This window comes from Ornithodoros turicata, chromosome 5, assembly GCF_037126465.1.
Source record: "Ornithodoros turicata isolate Travis chromosome 5, ASM3712646v1, whole genome shotgun sequence".
NCBI lineage: Eukaryota > Metazoa > Arthropoda > Arachnida > Ixodida > Argasidae > Ornithodoros > Ornithodoros turicata.
The window spans coordinates 24353305-24373391 of record NC_088205.1 but is presented as its reverse complement, the minus strand read 5'-3'; the positions used below and the strand labels follow the sequence as shown (position 1 = coordinate 24373391).

Here is a 20087-nt window from a genome sequence, read left to right as displayed (position 1 = left end):
ACATTTTCAGACATCCAAAGAAGGCTGTTCGTTTCGTCCACCTTCTCGAAATAGCCGAACTCCTGGCCTCCGTGTTCTACAGCAACCGGCGCTAGCACCGCACAATTTACGCTCACAAAATACGTTCACTTTTTCGGTTTTATGTTGAGAGGAACGTGTGCGCAAGCGCTAAAACGGAATATGAACACAAACTCTCATGGCCTGAAAGTGACGTTTGCTCTGACGTGTGACTAGGACAAGATGGTGATTTTGCCTTGTTTGAGGGAAGCTACAAAAATGGCGGGTGTAGATCACCGCTGTGTGTGTAGCTATGACTTTTACTTTATGTCTGCTCTCTTCTGCTCGTCTTTACTCTGATCCCCACGCCGAATAGCAAGCCGACGTCCCGTTTGGCTGACCTTTCCCTGTTTTTTTTTTTTTTCCTTTTCGTCTAATAAATATATCCCCCCCCCCCCCCCCACGCCTAAAGCCTCGTTCCCACTCGCGGAACAGAGCCAGCGTCATGGCCGAGTGGGTTAAGGCGTCCCGCTCGTCGGTGGTAGCCAAGGTCGTGCTGAAGACTGGGAGGTGGCGGGTTCAAATCGTACCACCGGCTGTGCTGAAGTTTTCCCTGGATTTTCCGAAGACTTTCCAGGAGAATGCCGGCACAGTTCCCCCTGAAGTCGGCCCAGGACGCATACTAATCCCCCATGTCCCCCACTCCTTCCTGCTGTCCTCTCTCCATCTGTCCAATCCGTACGACGCTGATCGCCAGTTGCTCCGCGGCGCTAACACGGAATTTAAAAAAAACTTGCGGGAGTGCCGCGGCGTGAAAGGCGTCCTTGACGTTGACCTCCCCGGGAAGGCAGATCTCTCTCCCGCGGAGCCAATCGCGCTCTACGGGCTTAAAAGGGCGGCGGGTAAGCCAATGAGGGCACAGGCCCAGCATCGCGGTGGCGCTATGTGGGCGTAGTATATTCGTGATTTCAATGAACTACATGTGGCGCCCCGAACTTCCAAGATGGCGGACGTATGGGATTCTCCCATGGAGGTAAGAAACTAAAGATATCCCCTAAGCGCCTCTCCCAATGCAAGCGAGCGTGCTGTGACCCGCGCATGGCATTGTGGTTAGTTGCCCACACACGTGAGCCATAAACGTCACGGCAAGACGTCATAAAACATGGCGTCCTCCATGTCCGCGGCGTATCTTACCTGAATACAGAGACGAGCTGCGGCCGAATAACTTGTTTCCGCTTTCATAACATCTTTGGAGTTATTGGAGTTTAGAAAAGTTATCACACCCGCTGAAACACAAGATAGATAATCTCAGTGTGGAAGCAATGGATCACTAAATCGCTAGAAGACGTACGTACGTCATTGTGACATTGCCTGGCTTCTTTTCTGTTTTGCTCAACTTTTGCTGTGATTTATCACGCGGCAAATGTTGAAACAACCCACTATTGTGCGAATTGACTGATTGAAGGTAAGACGTTTGCTGAAGATGAGGTTTGCTAAACTTCCAGGCCTTCGCGTAGAGCGCCATGACGCCGAAACATGTGGGGATCACGTGACCGGGCAACTAGATGGGCGTGGTATTGCCAGGAGCGACCGCTAGATGGGTCCCACGGCTCTCCGATCTTATAGCCCTCTCCTTAGTTTCTTACCTCCATGGATTGTCCGAGCAAAGCGAGAGTAGAGAATGCGGTGTCGACCGAGAGAGAGAGAGAGATACACGATGACGATGATAAGGGGATGACTTCCGCTCACCGGTGTCGACCGAATTAGGTTCATCTGTTTTAGTTTTTAATACCCACAAATTGACATGTTTCATGAAAACTTAATTTTGTCTGCTGGTCATCTCATACTGTGCAGTTCAACTCACAGAAATAGGCAAATAGTTTCCGTCATCGGAGTTTGTTTACATACGTCGGGAGTGAGCGAACAAAGGAGGCATTAGAATCGAAGAAGGCAAAGCAGGCATTAGTTGCTACACTCTTAAAAATGAACTTCACCGCATAGCACGCTCCTAGCCAACCATCATCTCGAATGATATCGTTATCTGCCCTGGGGCTCAATCTTGATCAGCACATAGCGATCGTTATAGCTATTTCTCAAAATTTGCGCGCTCATTCCGTCACGCGCATTGGCCGTCAACCGGGGAGCACGAGCGTTTAGCAAGCATTACGAGATAGCGAAAAGTTCAAAATCTAGCCCCTGATTTGTTGAAAACGGGAGGCGTACGCCATTTTTGTGACAATTATGAACCGCATAAGTGTCACAGAAAAGGCGTACGCCTACCACTTTGAACACATCAGGGCACATAGCGATATCATTCGAGATAATGGTTTGCTAAGAGCGTGCTATGAGGTGAAGTTCATTCTTAAGAGTGTAGGAAGAGCAACATACACTCTAAAAACAGAGCTTCACCGCATAGCACGCTGTGCGCCAACCATTGCCACGAATGATAAGGTTATCGCTTCAGATTCGAGGAGAGAAGGGGGCGTACGCCTTTTTGTGGCAATTTGGGTATATGGTAATTGCCACAAAAAAGCGTACGCCTCCCTCTCACCTCGAATCAAAAGCGACAACCCTATCGTTCGCGGCAATGATTGGCGCACTACGTGCTATGCGGTGAACTTCTGAGTGTAGTTTTTTTGGCTATAGTCGTGACGACGCCCACTTCTGTGTGGCCAACAACGGCGAGCCTATCCTGCCATCACCCCCCCCCCCCCGCCCTCTGTTTTTAGAGTGTAGCATGTGCCTTGGAATGTGCATTAGTGACTGAGTGAGTGAGTAAGTGAAAAAGAAAAAAAAATGGAGGTGGATTGAGTTGGAGTTGGACGGGGCTAAAAATAATACGGAGAGGCTGAACTTGTCACCTGATAAGTTCTGCCACTCCGAGAAAAAGCTACGGAAAACAACAAGGAAAGAGAGATGACTAGTCTAGGCTGTACGGCGCACTGTTCACGGGCACATGACAGTCAGAGGATCGCGCCACACAGGAGCCAGGGCGTCACGTACAGATGAATTAGTACTGAGCATCAAGAGAATAACTTGAGATGAAGCCTACGAGAGCCTTGAATGCGGCGTCTCTCTGGTTGGCGTCCGACGTCCCCAAGACCGTCTCTATGGAAAAAGCTCTGTTGTCCAGTCGAGCTAGTGCGGCCCGCAATGTCTTGCGTTGCGACTTATGTCTTCTGCACTCCATAAAAATATGTTCAGTATTTTCTTCCATCCCGCACACTGGACAATCCGGGGAATCCGCCTTGCCCACCATATGCAGGAAATGTCGGCCATACGGGACGTTCAGGCGTGCACGATGTAGAAATGTTTCGATACTTCTGGCAGTCGAGGGAGGGATGCTGAATCTTAGTTCCGGCTCTATTCTTCTGAGAAGAGATGACCCACCATCACCTCTACCTTGTAGCCATTTGCGTTTGCACATGTCGTCTGTCATGGACCTTAGTAGAAGTTTGATGTCCGACCCTGTATACATCACGACGTATTTGGTGGAAGCCAGGTGTGCAATTCCAGCTAGCTCGTCTACAGTTTCGTTACCACGGATGCCAATGTGCCCCGGGATCCATTGGAATACAAGAGATGTACGGACCTGGGACATGACGTTATCTTCCAATGGAGATGGATTAGTAGTCTGCAAGCAATACCGTCTTTGAGTTTCTCCTCCGACAGTCCCGTAGTATTTACATGTGAGTGTTGCAAGAGAACAACAGCTCCGTTGGAAGTGTTGTGTCTTTAGAATTAGATACATTTTGTCGGAACTTTCAGACAGAAGTAATCATAAAAAAATTGTGATGCACAAGTTAACGTTCGCATGGCTATTTACCAGAGCTCAAGAAAACACTTTGTGTGTGTGTGTGTGTGTGGTGATGATAAAACGTGCTCATATGACGTTAGCTCTCACCTGATGTTTGCAGAACACTGTGACTGTATGTCACAGGTATATGTGAATAATACATAGTTTGAAAACCGTTGGCACACACGCGTATATCTGACACCTTGTCTTGACTTTAATAGAATATGTATTTCCCTTGTTTACGAAATGTTCACAACATGACCAAACCTGACCAAACACGAACTTGTCTTGACTTAACACCGTACATGTGCAGCTATTTAACATGCCATATGCTGCGCGCCGAACATCTGAACGCAAGTGGGCACGCGTCTTGACTCTTCAAAGACTCACTTCACCCTGCAAAGATTCCCGTTACATATGAAAGAGCGCAAATGATACCCCTAGAAAGATACGAAAATAGGAACTGTTACTCTCCTTTTACAATTTTATACTCGGATATATTCTTATCTTACACCTCATTACCCTAACTTACTCTTCCGAGACTCTCTTTCGTAGTCTACAATTTCGAAAATTTGTGTAGGAATTGCGAAGCATTCATTTGTTAAATAGCAGCAAACGCGGTTGCTGTATAGCACAAAACGTAGTTAAAACGTAGAAACGCAGCATCACGTTTTTCTCCCTGGTTTTCTTTTAAATAATCAATCAATCATCAGCATCACGTTCAAACTGAACGAAAATTTTGGCGCTTTGCTGTTGGTATTCCAACTATGTTTAAGATGCATAGCATTTTACTTCAAATGCGGTTTTCAAAATGTAGCTGCTGCGGTACACCTTTTGCGTTCTTGTGTGTGATTTTGAGCCACAGCTGGTGTCGCTGCATGGGGTTAACCTGCGCTGGCTGCGGAGGAGGCACTCCTTGACCAATAAAAAAAAGCAATAACGAAGTAACGACAGTGAAACACAGTGAAATAAATTTACCCCCTATCCCTACAGAGTGATTTTTACTTTATTTACTTAACATTTAGAAAAAAAAAGAGTAAACTTTACGCTACATAAGAGTGATCTCAGTGACAAAGACTTTATAAATTCTTTGTCACTGGCAAAAGTGTTGCTTATACTCTATTTTTAGGGTTCCGCGTTTTCGGCATTTGCCGAAAAATGCCGAAAAACACCCGCCGAATATTTTTTGGAGAATTCGGTATAATGCGAAAACCTCCGGATTACACTCTTGCATAAGGTGCTACATGCCGAAAATGCCGGTACGCGATTGCACTTTTCTTTCTCCAAGATGTGTGTCCAGGTGATGGTGATGTCATAAAGAAAAAAATGGGGACAGGCAGGAATGTCGGGCAGGACTGTTCCATAATCCCGATAGCGTATGTTAAGCTGGTATCCCAAACCTCCTCATATAGGATGTTTTCTTATTTCAGTAAGAAACTATCTAGTTGTATCGACCAGCTGCTTTTTTTTTAACGAAACGAGAAAAATTGACTAATAAAACGAGGAAAAACAGACACGGCTCATGTCGTGTCGTTCTTCGTTTCGTCCTGCGTCTTCATGTCTCCTGGCATGACTACGTTGCGAACGTATTTTGTATTTCGGAGATTTTACTGCGGAAAGCGTCATCTGATTTAGTTCGCATCTCCTGGACTTGCGAGAGGTGTGCAACATGTGCATGCTACACGTCAATGTGGGTAAGTGTGACATAAACTGCGAAGGCCTACAAACTCACAAGAATGATGGTACTTGAAAACGCAAAAGAAAGAAAGGAGAGTGCTACTCGAGGTACCTTCTATCGAGTCATATTTCACGAAATGTCAAGAGACGACTGCGCCTCAAAAAAAAAAAAAAAGAAGAAAGAAAGAAAGAAAAAAGCCAGGCAATGTATCGATATGTCTGCCTTGCTATACATATTTCGTTTTGGCGTTCAGTAGTCCGGACGACTGCCGTGTTGTCCCGCTAATATAACCAAGCCAGTTGTCCCAGAAGCACAATTATAGGGATAATTTTAGAAAGCTGGTCACAAGGGTACGTTTGTCATTTTGCGTTTGTTCTTGTATATTGCAGCGTTGGTGGTCAGATTCCTGACGCGCAAGTATCTGCCGGAATACTGTCACGGCACTGTGACCCACTACGAAAGAACCGTGGTGGCCAACGGAAAAGCCGTAGGAGTACGTCTTACAGATACCTCCGGAAAGGTACTCGTTCCTTGACTTGCATCTTGTTGCGTTATAGCACCAGACCTTGTGACAGCGATACTATACCTCCTAACATTGTTGAGGCCAAGGTTCTGCGTTACGCAGTTTGTTCACCCACAGAAAACTGGACGCTTTCGCGCAACCAACCCCGATCCTCGGGTCGTTCATGAAAGCTAGCATAATCCATATCTTGTGTTCATGTTGGAGCGACCTGATGATACCTATACGACTCCACGCATGTCCACAGGTCATTTTAAGCCAATCTCCGGACATGTGTGGGATGCAAATTGCAGGTTGGCATCGTGTCGTATAACACTAAACAGAAAGACGGTGTTGACCAGAGATGCGAAAACATTCGTATGGTAATATCACTTTGTCTTTGCCAGGCGTCGCCGCGCTCAACTGCTCCGATGCTGATCATGTGTGAGCATGCCTTCCTGCATGAGAGTCTCGCAACAATTAAAACGAGCAGCAGTAATCGGCCGAATGTTCAGCGATGTATTACATCTACTAGTCGTTAAATTAACTCTACATAATAAGCCTCTCCAAGATTGCCTGGCTTCTCATCTAAATAAAGATGGGAGTGTTACAAAGCAATCACGGATCTTTCGCAACTTCTCTGCCACTTTCCTGTTCGCAACTTTTTCAAGTACATGTTCGTTTTTTGTTTCCTCCAATACTTCACCGGTATTCCAAGAGGAAGCATGTGACTGTATAATTAGATAACAGTAAAAAATGCTGAATATGTTCCTTCAAAATGCGACAAATGCAGGGAAAAGAATTACCAATCATAACTACGGAAAGTAAACGCAAAGCATAACGCAATGGAAGCTCCAAATTTAGTCACGCGAATACAGCAAGGAAAACGTGCAGCTCACGATATGTGGATTACATCAAGAAAACCATACTCGATTAGTCGATTCGTTTTTTTTTTTTTTTCTGGTGGGGATTTCCTGTCATCAACAGGCCTCTCCACCCTGCTTCGATCACCTGAATCCTCATCTCCATCATCATCTCTCACTATCTACAAATGGCACTGGGGTAGCACCCAGTCTGCTGGCCGGCATCAGCCCCATCTCATCATCGCCTCTTTTTGTGTGTATGTGTCTTTCTCTCTCTCTCTCTTTTTTTTTTTTTTTTTTTTTGTCTTCGCTAATGTCGTCAGGCGAGTGAGCAGAGACGTGGAAACGTTCACAGTTGTGCTGCCTATAGCTGTGCTGCCGACCGGCTGTGCTGTCTGGGTGTTTTCCCAGGGTTTTCCTCAGACGCTTTAAGACAAATATCGGCACAGTTCCCTGTGAAGTCGACCCAGGACGCATGAAACCCCCCCCACACACACACACACACACTGCGATAGTCGTGACGTTGCCCGCCTGAGCGTGGCCGACTACGCAAGCAGTTCCGTCACCACCACCACAACCATCATAGTTGTACCCTGAGTCGTTGTAAAAAAAAGTTCGATTAATTTTATTTATCTATCTCTAAACGACATTGTGCATACTTATTCTAAGTTCGTCCCGTGACCCTTGTTAGTCCCTCGAAGGGGGCGCACTAGGCTCCACGGACCCCCGAGGTCGGAGCGAGAATGCCGCTGAATGAGAGGGTCCTTTGAAGGGGCGCACTATATGCTCTAAGGAAACGCTTTGGGTGGACCAGGAATACGGATGAATGAATGTGTCCGTGGAAAGGGATGCACTAGGCTCCAAGGATACCAGAGGGTGGAGCGAGAATACGGCAGAAAGAGAGGGTCCCTTTAAGGGAGCGCATTGGGCTCTAGAGACCCCCGAGGGCGTTAAGAGGATATCGCTGAAAGAGAGGATCCCGTGAAAGGGGCGCACTAGGCTCTAAATGAACCCCTACACTGTTAAAACAGAACTTCACCACATAGAACGCTCCTAACCAACCATCATACCGAATGATATCATTCTGTGTCATGATTTGTTCAGAACAGGCGGGAGGCGCCTATCTGGGACAGATTATCTTGTCCCAGATAGGCGCCTCCTCCCTGTTTTGAACAAATCATGACACAGAATGATATCATTCAGTATGATGGTTGGTTAGGAGCGTGCTATGTGGTGAAGTTCTGTTTTAACAGTGTAGGGTGGAGCAGGAATACGGCGGAATGAGAGGGTCCGTGTTAGGAGATGCACTAGGCTCTAAAACTCCACGAGGGCTGAGCGAGAATACAGCGAAATGAGAGGGTCCCTGGAAGGGGGCGCGCCAGGCTCGAGGAATCCCTGAGAGCGGAGCGAGAGTACAGCGGAAGGGGAGGGTCCATTGACTGGGGCGCACTGTAGGCTCCAGGGATCCCCGAGGGCGGACTGAGAATACGGTGCTAAAAGGGATCCTCATGGCGCATTCCCTTGGTCAAAATGTGGCAACGCAGCTAGCGCTCGGAAATCGCTAGCCTTGCGCTCGCGCCAGGTCACGTGACAGTAATCACTCGAACATGGGTGCCCAGAAGCAAGGGAATCGCGGTCGCTCGTGTTCCGGTTTCGTCCTCTGCTAACCCATGTTAACTTCAACATGCTGGCCAATGCCGGCCCTCACGGTGCGAATGTGACGACACCGGATATAGTTGGGCAACCCGCTGCCTGGCTATCGAGGCCGGACGAAAAAAGTGCTAGCTGGCGAATTCCTGGCGCTAGGAAGGCGCCCCGAGAACAGGCGCTAGTGATGGGCGATAGTCATCCAAACACTATCGATAGTACTATCGATGGTTGAGATGACTACTCATTTAAGTATCGATAGTTTTCGTTCAAAACTATCGATGGTTTCACCTATCGATAGTAAGCTGGACACATACCAAACCCGCTTGCTGCAAAAATGTAGAAGTCACTGCTTCGAGTTATTTATCAAGGTAATCAAATACCTTTATTTATAGTTACACAGCAGATATCTTTCAAATAGTTTCGCACCGTTAGCACGAAAGAAAACAAAACGATTATATAAGGAGCCGAAAAACGGACGGGAACTTCTGCTCTGCTTAAGCCAACAAAGCAGAAAAAGAGATTTCGTGGGCTGTTGTGCGCTATGCGTATGGTTAGTATTATTCAGAGCAGCCGCATACGCTGTCAAACTGTTACTAGTTTATGTTACTGTTACAGTAATACGGGTTTGTGACAATTAAGGGCCACTAATTCCTCCTCAGAAATGCCAACTTTATAGAAGTGTGTAGATGTATACTCCGATAGTTCATATTTCGTGCACTTCATATTTGATTTCCGGCTCTCCCCCGAGAGGTAATTATCAATCACGAGCGAAACGCGATCGTCGAACTGCATGCGAAAAACAAGAATTCGTACGGTTTTGTTTCCGATGGAAATATGTTCACTTTTAAATTGCGAGTGACTAAACGATACTTTGCATGAGTGAAACGCGAACTCACACGTTTTTTTAAAGAAGCATGAGTAAATTTTTAAATTCGTAGTCAACAAACTATTGAGAGTTTGCAGGAGTGAAACGCGAAGTCAGAAAGTTTAGTTTTCAATAGAAACCTGCTCAAATTTTAAATTTTGAGTGAACAAACTATTGAGAGTTTCCAGGAACAAAAGCGAATTCAGAAGGTTTCGTTCTCAAAAGAAACTGCTAAAATTTTAAATTCGCAGTGAGCGGACTATTGATAGTTTGCTGGAGCGAAGCGTGAATTCAGGAGGTTTCGTTTTCAAAAGAAACATGCTGAAATCATAAATTAGAAATAAATAAACTATGGATAATTTGCAGGAGCGAAACGCGAATTCAGAAAGTTTCGTTACCTGCTCAAATTTTAAATTCGAAGTGCAGATAGTTTGCTAGAGAAAAACTAAAATATAATTTCGGATTGAGCGAACTATTGATAGTTTGCAGGAGCGAAACGCGAATTCAGAAGGTTTCGTTTTGGAGAGGAACATGCTAAAATTTTAAATTCTGAGTGAACAAACTATTGATTGTTTGCAGGAGCGAAACGGAAATTTCGCATAAAGTGTCATTTTCAAAAGGAACAAGCTAAAACTTTAAATTCGGGCTGAATAAAGTATGAAAAGTTTGCAGGCAGAAGCGAAGTGCGGGACTGGCTTGGCTTAAGCGACGTGAAGCTCAGTGAAGTGCACCACCGACGCACCAGGCGCACCAGTCACCATATTATCGATAGTCCGACAAACTATCGCGATACTATCGATATTCCGGTTCACTCGATAGTTGGACAATCGATAGTCAAAAAGTATCGATACTATCGAATGTTTCGATAGTATCGCCCATCACTAACAGGCGCGATTGCCACGTTTTGACAAAAGAGAACGCAAGTGCTCCTATTGTAACGAAAGCTTCCAGGAAATGGCCACACGAAGTCGCCTTGAGAAGTGCAAATAAACGGAACGTCCTGATTGTCTCGTTGATGCACTCCCCGATTGACAATAGAAATTATGATCACCAAAACGTAACAAAATATGGCGCAAAAGAGTCGCAGGAACAAGATATCTCGTTTATCTTCGTTGTGACTTCTTTCACGAAAACAAACCTGGGATATTGATTGCATTCTTCTTGACGATGTTTCGAAGTGAAAGTGGCTGTCAACGTGTCATCGCCCGTGGGGTAACTTTCATCCATCGCCGCTAATGAAGCCCTGCCGCCTTCGTCAAACAACGCCGCGTTTACGAGCTCGTGTCGCCTTTAGTTATTGATTTTATTGATTTCACCACTGGTGGAGCGATTGCCATGTAGGGCGTGTCTGAAGGAATTAGGCGTGTCTCCAGTGTTCTCCGATCCGCAAGAGCAATCAAGTGTTCGGAATGATATCCATACTGTACAGTGCCGGATTTACAGTGGTGGGGGCCCGGGGCAGCGTACATGGTGGGGGCCCTTCTACACGATCAGTACTTTTCATGGTGCTTCCTGAGTGTAAATTATGGTCATACAGATGCCTGACCTTGGTGCGAATATTCCGTGCGATATATACGTATATGAAAAAGTTCAATGTCCAGCAGTTGGTTCGTTTATTACCACACAGTTTCCAGAAAGAGTACTTCACATTAGTTTTTACAGTGAACATCTTTTAAGATCTCGTATCTACTATCTTGCAACTTATTCAAGACTACATTTCGCTGCTAGCGCAAACTGGAACCTTCGTTGACTTCCTTACTCAAAAATCGGTAGTGAGCTCTGCAAAATCAAGCTGTTTAAGAATGTCCCTTTGCATAAGAGAGACAAGGTGTCTACCGTGCGTCATGGTTGCCCGATGACTGTTCTTTATGAGCCTCAGTATCGAAAATGAGCACTCACAGGGACTGCTGCTAACCATCACACTGAGATCTGTATGAACAGCAACCTCTACATAAGAGAAAACTTCCTTCACTTCATTCTCCATGATGAGTGCGTAGAGGAAAGATTCTCGGCTGCCGACCTCGTCTTGCAAAAATGCCTTAGCACAGAGGCTGAAGTCTATACCTCCAGGATGCAGATTTCTCGAAAGATATACCGAACCAGGACGATAGCTCTTCATACGCGGACAGCCGTTGATCAAGAGAAGCTAAATTGATTAGAGGGCGGGAGAAAGTTTCTTCTCCGGAACTTCTATGAAGGGCCACTAAACCGTGCTTCAGGGGCAGTTACGTAGCCTGGTGACGTCAGCCGTAGACTGGATCTTCAATTGCGCTTTCTTACTGCAGTAAATTCCCTCGTTCCAGTTGCATCTTCCCCAACCATGCGGTAGTGATCGAATGCTTCACGCCTTCAGGTCAAAGCATGTTCAGGTCGCTGTTCACGTCTATCTGTGGACTTTGTAACGTTTTGTTATTCTTCTCCACTCTGTCTAAAATATCGTCCCGAAACGGCGCACGAATTCCTAAGTCAATGACACCGCCAGTTTTAAAGCGTACTTCAGCCATTTCATCTCGATTGCTAGTAACGTAGAGACGTGTTAACGACGTAACGACGTTTAAAGACCTAATAACGTTTTAAAGAAAAGACAGTATCCCCTGACGGCTCACACAACATCCGCTCTACAGGACCACCGTGTTTTCGGTACTGGAACGGGCTGCTTTGTTGAGCAGTCGCCGGACACCTTTGTGGTGAGGTTGCTCATCTCCTGTGTCTTCGTGCCTACCTTTGTGTCTATGCGTGGATGCTGTAAAGAACTCGTATACTTGCTCGAGGAAATGTAAAAAGGCAACAGCAGCACGGCAGCACCCGGCAACTAATTTTGCTACCAGATTCAGACAGTGCCCTGACCAACGAACCCACGTATACGGTGCTTTTTCTGTCGTACTCGTGCTTGAAGACATTTGTACGTTCTACTCATGGGCGCAGCATTGTCGTAGGACTACCCTGCCTTCCTTGATGTTTATGCCATGCGCGTCGAATAAGCTTCGAACATGTCCTCAGCATTATGCCCCTGGTTACGCATGAACCGTAGACGATGGAAAGCAACTGCCCTCAGGCTGAAACACACAACATTGTGTGCTTCACCTTGAGGCTTGTGTTAACACAAGCCTCAAGGTGCCTAAGAACATGAACAACTGAATTATGGCAGTGAACTATACGCATATCTTTCAACTGGGGTGGTATTTTCCAGGTGCACGAAAGTTCTTGCTCCATATGTTGTTTTGGCGAGAACCCAAAACCGCATCGTTTCTAGAAGAAGCAGTGACAATTTCAGTGCTGAGGGCCCCTTTTTGGTGGGGGCCCCGGGCCATGCGCCCCGTTTGCCCTCCCCCCCCCCCTTAAATCCGGCACTGATACTGTAACACTGCTCAGAAGAAAGGAACAAGGACTAAATACACAACGCAATGCTGCAGATGTTGCTGTAGCTGCCGCTACACGATTAACTGTGGTTGTCCTTGTGTTGAGCAAAACTTATCAAAGTGACAATGTTTTTTAGATGCTGTATCACATACCTAAGGACCACCAAACATATCAAGTTTGAAAAGCAGTTTCATGTAGTTCGATGTCAGCGCTGATGAGTATAGCTTCGTATCTTTCGCCGCGTAAGTCACGACCATTTGGATGTCTTCCGATAATAACATACCGATACCGATAACATTAGAAAGTGTTAGTAGGCCGTTGATAACGTGTCTATCGCACCCAATCAACTGATAAGATTGTCATGCCCGCTGTCACTGGTTCCGGTAATAACGGTAGCTTCACGGTGACGTTATCAACGGTCTACTAGCACCCTGAACTAGTAGACCGTTGATAACGTGGCTTCCGAAGCACGGTGTCTATCGCACGCAATCAACCGATAAGATTCTGTGTCATGCCCGCTGTCATTGGTTCCGGTAGTAACGGTAGCTTCACGTTGACGTTATCAACGGTTTACTAGCACCCTGAGCTATAGATCGTTGATAACGTGGCTTACAAAGCATCGTGTCTATCGCGCGCAATCAACGGATAAGATTCTGAGTCATGCACGCTGTCATCGCTTCCGGTAGGTACGGTAGCTTCACGATGACGTTATCAATGGTCTACTACTAGTAATAATGCTGCCCGTGTTGTTACACGTAAGGTTTCTCTGCCTATGGTATGGCGGCATGTTGCACGTGCCGCAGGGTAGGACTCTGGATAATATCGACCAAATGCGGTTCCTTTGACGTGGGCCGGAAATCTCCGACACACGGTGCTGGAAGCAATGTTTACCTCCTTCACATTGCTACCGTCCTCGGCCGGGTTTGGAACCGCAATCTTGAGCTCAGCAAGCCAACCCGCTACCGACTGAGCTACAGAGGAGGGCAACGGTCTACTAACACCCTAAATTAGTAGACCGTTGGTAACCTCGCTTCCGAGGCACCGTGTCTACCGCACCCCATCAAATGGTAAGATCAACGATCCGCTAAAACTCTCTATTGTTAACGGTCTAGCTACCAACACTCTGAATGGACCTTTTTCACCAAGGCGCATGACCTTGAAGTGCCGTACAGGGTTATCTCCGTCTTCACTAGATGGCGCAGTATGGGGACGACAGACGTGGGGTCCAGTGGGGAGACCGCACGAACAGCGCAAGCTCGTCGGTCCCACTCCGGGCCGGTTTTGGCCCTTTCTGTTACACATATGGATGTGTTTTGGCGCGCGCCGAGCGTGGTTCGCTGGAGAGACGCTAGGACACGACGCGTATGTGAAAAAGGTCCATTGAGATGGTACAATGAGAGGATGAACGCTTTCGGTGGATTTTGGTTTAAACACTGACAAGCAATTCCTCTCACAAAGAAAGTACGTCATAATGGAACGCCAGATAGTTTCTTTCTTTCGTTTTTCTTTCTACTCAACATGTAAGTTAGACCACGTTTAATTAGAGTCACTAAGTAAGCTACGTTTCAATGTATCGACACTGAGTTCCAAGAGCGAGCGTGCGCCATCTTGTTTCCGTGCCACGCTACCCACGGACACGCGCACTGCGGCACTGCTGCCCTTGGACCTCAGTGTCGATATTCTGGAGCGAAGTTTATTTAGTGACTCTACGTTTAACATACCAAAATTGGGGGAAATAACAGCCATTCTCTATAAGAAGGTTAATATATTGTAAAGAAGAAACTATGTTGTTAGACACGTCCTTTGGATAGATACGTGCTCATACTGTGCTCATACTCTCGATACTGTGATACGATAGATACTGCGCTCATACATACATATATAGATACATATCATACATAGATACACTGCGCTCATACTGTCCACCAGAAAAGATGTATCACATTATAGAAGCCACCAGCCAGGACAACAGGTGAAGTCTCAGATTATGAAACTTGACCTGTTGCTTCTTGTTCGTCGTTGCCTTTTCTCAATCTCAAAGGAATGTCATCATCTACAGATTATCACCAGCTCGCTTGCATCCTACTTGTTCGACATTATTTTATTTATTCCGAGGACGCATTCAAGTTAATTTTTGCCCTCTAAAGAACGCATTAAGCATGTCAGAATATAGGCATGCAAACCAGACGTCTATTTTGGTAGACATACGTAACAAAGATACGGCGATGCACACATCGAACGCGCTAGAGACGGAGTGTATTCAAGCAGCAAGCGTTTCGTCTTTTTTTCTTAGCAGTTGTCCCGCGATGTAAGGCCCCGAATTATTATCTTTATCTCTTATCCACTTTCTTTCATATTTTTTTATGTGTGTGTATAGCCTGTAACGGGCGCGCTTATAATTCCTGATACATATTGGTATAAGACACCTCAATTTCCTTACGTGTCTGCTTTCGAGATGAAGTTTTGCGTTCTGTTTATTCAGCTGTGTGTATCCACACCTTCACACAGACGAAATTACGCAAGTAGCATAACGTTGAACCTAATGATGGCTAAAATATCACACGGGTAGCCCGGTAATATTTACTTACTCTCTCGATGTAACAGCCACCTATCGTAGGCAAACACTCCATAACCTGGGCTTTGATCATCATAACTTTGGAAAAGAAATATGAAGGAGTAGGCTTCGCCTTTCATTAGCCCTGCTGGTCCAGAGTACTTCAGCTGAACATGTGCGCCCGACAACGGCGAGCCAATTTCGACATTATCCCCCTCTCTCTCCCCTTGAAATGTGCGCATATCAGATTGCTAGAGCAAGGGCTCTACCCATATTGCCTTAGAAGGTCACGGTATTGCGTGTGTAGTTGGTTCCTCTTGGTAACATTGAGCTCGAATTGAATATGCTGCATTTAGTTCAACAGATGTGAGCGGGGGGTTTGTGAAGCCATGCCATGAGCTGAAGGCACGTGGGTTGAGGTGACATGAAACCTTCGTGGGAAGTGTCGGTTAGGGGTAGTGAGACCACGTCATCAGCTAAAACGCGCGGGCGTTAGTGAGGCACCCCACGAATTGAAGGCGTGTGAATACGAGAGGTAGTGTCGTCTTTAGTGAAGTTTGAAGCCATGCCGTGAGCTGGATGCACGTGAGGTAGAGCACAAGAAATACCTTGATGGACACGTGAGTATGAGGGGGATATTTATTTATTTATTTGACAGTACCCCAAGGGTACTAATGGACATTACATGGGGGTGGGAGTACAGTGATAATTAACAAGAGAATGTTCGCTATACACCAGCGGTGCCGAACTCATTCGTGCCCGCGGGCCGCATTGAGCCATGGAGGAGCTACGCGGGCCGCATACCACGGGTTTGGGGTAGCCTGTTGCTGATATAGATGACGCAACACAGAACTTACGGTGACATAAAACGTATATATTTGCATTGTTGAATCACATGGTCAGCAATTCGTTTTATTTGCTGTTTGCTGAGGAAACTTGGCACCTCTTATTTTTAACTATTCCGTCAACATCAGGTGAAAGTGATTGCGCAGTTGTTTGTGAGTTGTGAGCGTAACTTTCACTTATTGAGGTTTCACTTATCACAGAAAACACCTGCTCGCAGACCTGTGTTGATACAGCTGTCTTGCGACGTAAAGCCATGGATTATTATCATTATTATTAAACGACTGTTGTACCGAACATGGAAAGGTTTCTCTGCGACAACATACGTATATCTTCGGATACTTTCGTCCAACGTAAGAATATCACGAAGCCGCACCAACTTCACCGAATTTGTTCTATATCGGTACGTCGCACTGCAGGTCAATCAGTTCTATTTGTAAGTCATCAGGAACGTTGCCCACAGCTGCAGAAAACGGCGACCAAAACAGCCCCGTTTCAAGTATCCCGAACTCGAAGAATCTTTGCTCGGATTCACCCGGGAGATCACCAAGCCTGCTGAACCCGTCCGTTTCTGGTGGCATTGAAGGCCAATATTACAAATCAGCCATGTATAGGATTTGCTCAGAAATTTTGGTAGGAAGTTTGGTAATATCAATCAAATAAAAATCAGCCACGCAGGGGCAGAAACAACAACAACTTTATTACGCAGGGACGGGTTTGCAGGTTCAGGTTTACAGAGTCATCGGCGAAGACGACGAAAGTAACACAGAGACCCAGACAGGGAACGTCGAATTTGTAACCATTAATCATATATGATTAAAGGTTGATTATGATTAAAAGTTGAACGTTCGACGTTCCCTGTCTGTCTCTGTGATACTTTCGTCGTCTTCGCTGTTATGTACCAAACGGCCCCGGTCAGCTCTAATTTAGAGAGTCATCGGCTGTAACAGATAATGGCAACAGTTTTCCATCAGTAACCAATGCAAGAGAAGCTGCACGAGTACAGAGCCCAGACAACGCCCAGTACAACGCCACGACCGTTCACGAAGCTTGGAACGATTTATTTATTTATTTGTTTATTTTTGCTCGGGGGTCACGCGGGCCGCCACTTCGGCACCCGTGCTATACACAGTTATACAATACTAAGGTGTGATATGTTACAATAAACAATACAAAACATGAAATGCATACAGAAGAAAGTAGAAATACAATAAAACAACACTATATACATTGATGTGAATGGTGATCATGGTATAAGAGTGAGGATTTGCTTGCGGTAGGTGCAGTTTTCTTCGATGAGTGCGAGGTTAGTGGGGAGGTCATTTCATTCGATGGCAGTGTTACAAAAAAACGATTTTGAGAACAAATAAGTCTTGCAATTGAAGCGTTTAATTTTGTTGGGGGGGGGGGGGGGGGGGTCAATGCGTGAGAAAATAACTTCGGAACGAGAGATGGGACATTGGGCTGGTGGAAATGAGTGGAAAAATCGGTGAAATAGCAATAACTTCGTTATTTTGCGCCTGTGTTCCAGAAGAGAAAGACCAAAACTGTATTTTAATGTTGTTACTGACGCAAGTGATGAGTAATCGTTAGCGATGAAGCGAGTTGCTCGGTTTTGAATAGATTCAAGCGAATCGATAAGGTATCGCACTGGAGGGTCCCAGATGGCGGAGGCATATTCGAGCCTTGGTCGTACAAGCGAGAGATAAGTTAAGAGTTTTAAGTGCGAGGGGGCCATCTTCAGATTACGACTGATGAAGCCAAGTGAGCGATTAGTATTGGCAGTGATATAATGAATTCCACGTTAGGTTAGCAGAAAGATAAACGCCGAGGTACTTATAGGAATCTGCAGGTGAGAGGGGTGTGTTATTTATTGAGTAGGGGTAAGAAGGAATACAGGATGGTCTGGTCATAAGGGGTGGTAGTTTTGCGGTACAGGACAAAGTCGTCTGTGAATAATCTAACAGTAGAGGTTGTATCTGCGGGTAGGTCGTTAATGTAAATTGGGAATAGGAGGGGACCTAGAACACTGCCTTGCGGTATACCAGATAAAACTGATTCATTGTGTGAGGAATGGTTATTACAACTGACGAAAAAAAGTGCGGTTTGTTCATTCATGTATCCAGTGAAGCATGTGGTGGTCCATATTTAGTAGTGAAAGCTTGTGGAGAAGTTTAGCATGGGGCACCATTCGAGTGCTTTGCGAACATCGAGAAAAATTGCATCAGTCTGGGAGTTAGTGTCAGCATTTAGAAGTAGGTCGTGTACAAAACAAGCAAAAACAACAACAACAACTACATGAATGATTATGGGATGAGGTGATTCACCGGAACAATTGCGGTACCATACCTCATTGCCTGTGGGTTAGTACATGAGTGGGATGACGATGAAAAAGATGAGGCATACACACTCGCACACACACACATGACAGACGCAAATGAGATATCACACACGTGGGTGCGTCGTAACTGATGGGATAGCAAGCAAGTTGCGTTTCGCATGAATAGTTCTTCCTAAAGCCATGTTTGTAGAGGGTAAAAGAAGTTATTCCAGCAGATTCACAAGGTTGGTATATATGATGCGCTCAAATATTTTGCATGGAATGCTGGTTTAAAAAAATGGGACTTTAGTGGCCAATTTCCTGTGTGTTACCTGATTTATGGATTGGAATGACCTTGCCGACCTTCCAGTCTTTGGGCAACACAGATTTTTGGAGGGATTGCTTGAATATGCAACTTAAGAATTTGCTCGATATTATTTTGTATTATATAGCACCTTCGGGGTGATAGCGTCGGGGCCTGGACTGGACGTGAGTTTTAAAGATTCGATTATCTTGCAAATAGCTTGATGTGTTATATGGAGACTGGACATAGGTGCAGTGGAGGGTGAAAGCAAGGACGCGTGGTCCGATAGACTATCAGTATTGAAGACTGATGAAAAAAATGAAACGAATTCGAGGGCGCATTCATCAGATGGGATGGGGATGCCGTTTGTATCTGTTAACGTAAGGAGGTCACGTGGACATACATGTGGAGAACGGTGGAGATAATACGTTCCAGAATTTCTCAGGGTTATTGACTAGCAGGGAGAGCAGATCGTGGTTAAAGAACTTTATCTTAGCCTCCCTAATTTCTTTTTTGTATTGTCGAGTGCAGGATTGGAATTCAGCCCATGAGTCTCTGTTATTGAGACGTTTCGCTCTGCGGAACGGTCGCTTTTTCTTACTTCAATCAATCAATCAAAAGCTTTATTTCACTGATATACAGTGTGGGACTTGGAGCGAAAAGCTACATTATGCAGCTTGAGAGGGCTCCAAGCCCGTGAATAAGATTGACAGTGGCGGAAACGAAAGTATGGATACGCGGGACAACAAGAAGAATGGACGAAATAACAACACATATCGGGACCTCGCAAGGAATAACAGTTTTCAAAAACAAAAAAAAAGTACAGTACAATACAGAAGATACAACAGAGGTAATAAAGAAGAAGTACGGAATGCTCAACAGAACAAAGTAGGGCTTTTAGTCGTTTGGAAAACCATGGGTTATGTTGGAATAATTTAATGAGTACTTTTGGAACGTACGGTGGTTCCATAAGTTTCCGGCCCGAGGTAGAAAATGCGCGCGAATTTGAAAATGCGATTAAGGACGCGTGGCGCCATCTGTTGGAGGGCCGGAGCATCACCCTCAACCCTCTCCATGCTTTTGTCGGTTGGAGAGCGGCATTTCAAACAGCCAGGGTGCACTCTTCGGTTAAAATGGAAAAAATCGAGTACCGCGCTGTGATAAAATTCTTGACAAAAGAGGGACTTTCGCCTAATGAAATTAAAGCGCGACTGGACAATGTGTACAGGGAAGCCTCTCCGTCGTACACAACGGTAAAAGACTGGGCTAAGCAGTTTCGACTGGGGCGAGAGTCCATTGAAGATATCAACGCGATGGTCGTCCAGTGGAAGTGGTGACACAAGAAAATTTGTCCCTTG

At 45.7% G+C, this 20087-nt stretch overlaps 1 protein-coding gene across 4 annotated transcripts in view; it reads left to right on the top strand.

Annotated features, from left to right (window-relative positions):
• LOC135394233 (ras-related and estrogen-regulated growth inhibitor-like protein) overlaps positions 1-20087 on the top strand; it is a 333384-nt gene that overhangs the window by 208106 nt on the left and 105191 nt on the right. For all 4 annotated transcript variants that reach the window (XM_064624871.1, XM_064624870.1, XM_064624872.1 and 1 more), the window contains one exon: positions 5861-5991. In XM_064624871.1, the coding sequence (XP_064480941.1) occupies positions 5861-5991 (131 nt within the window). The remainder of the gene's footprint in view (positions 1-5860; positions 5992-20087) is intronic.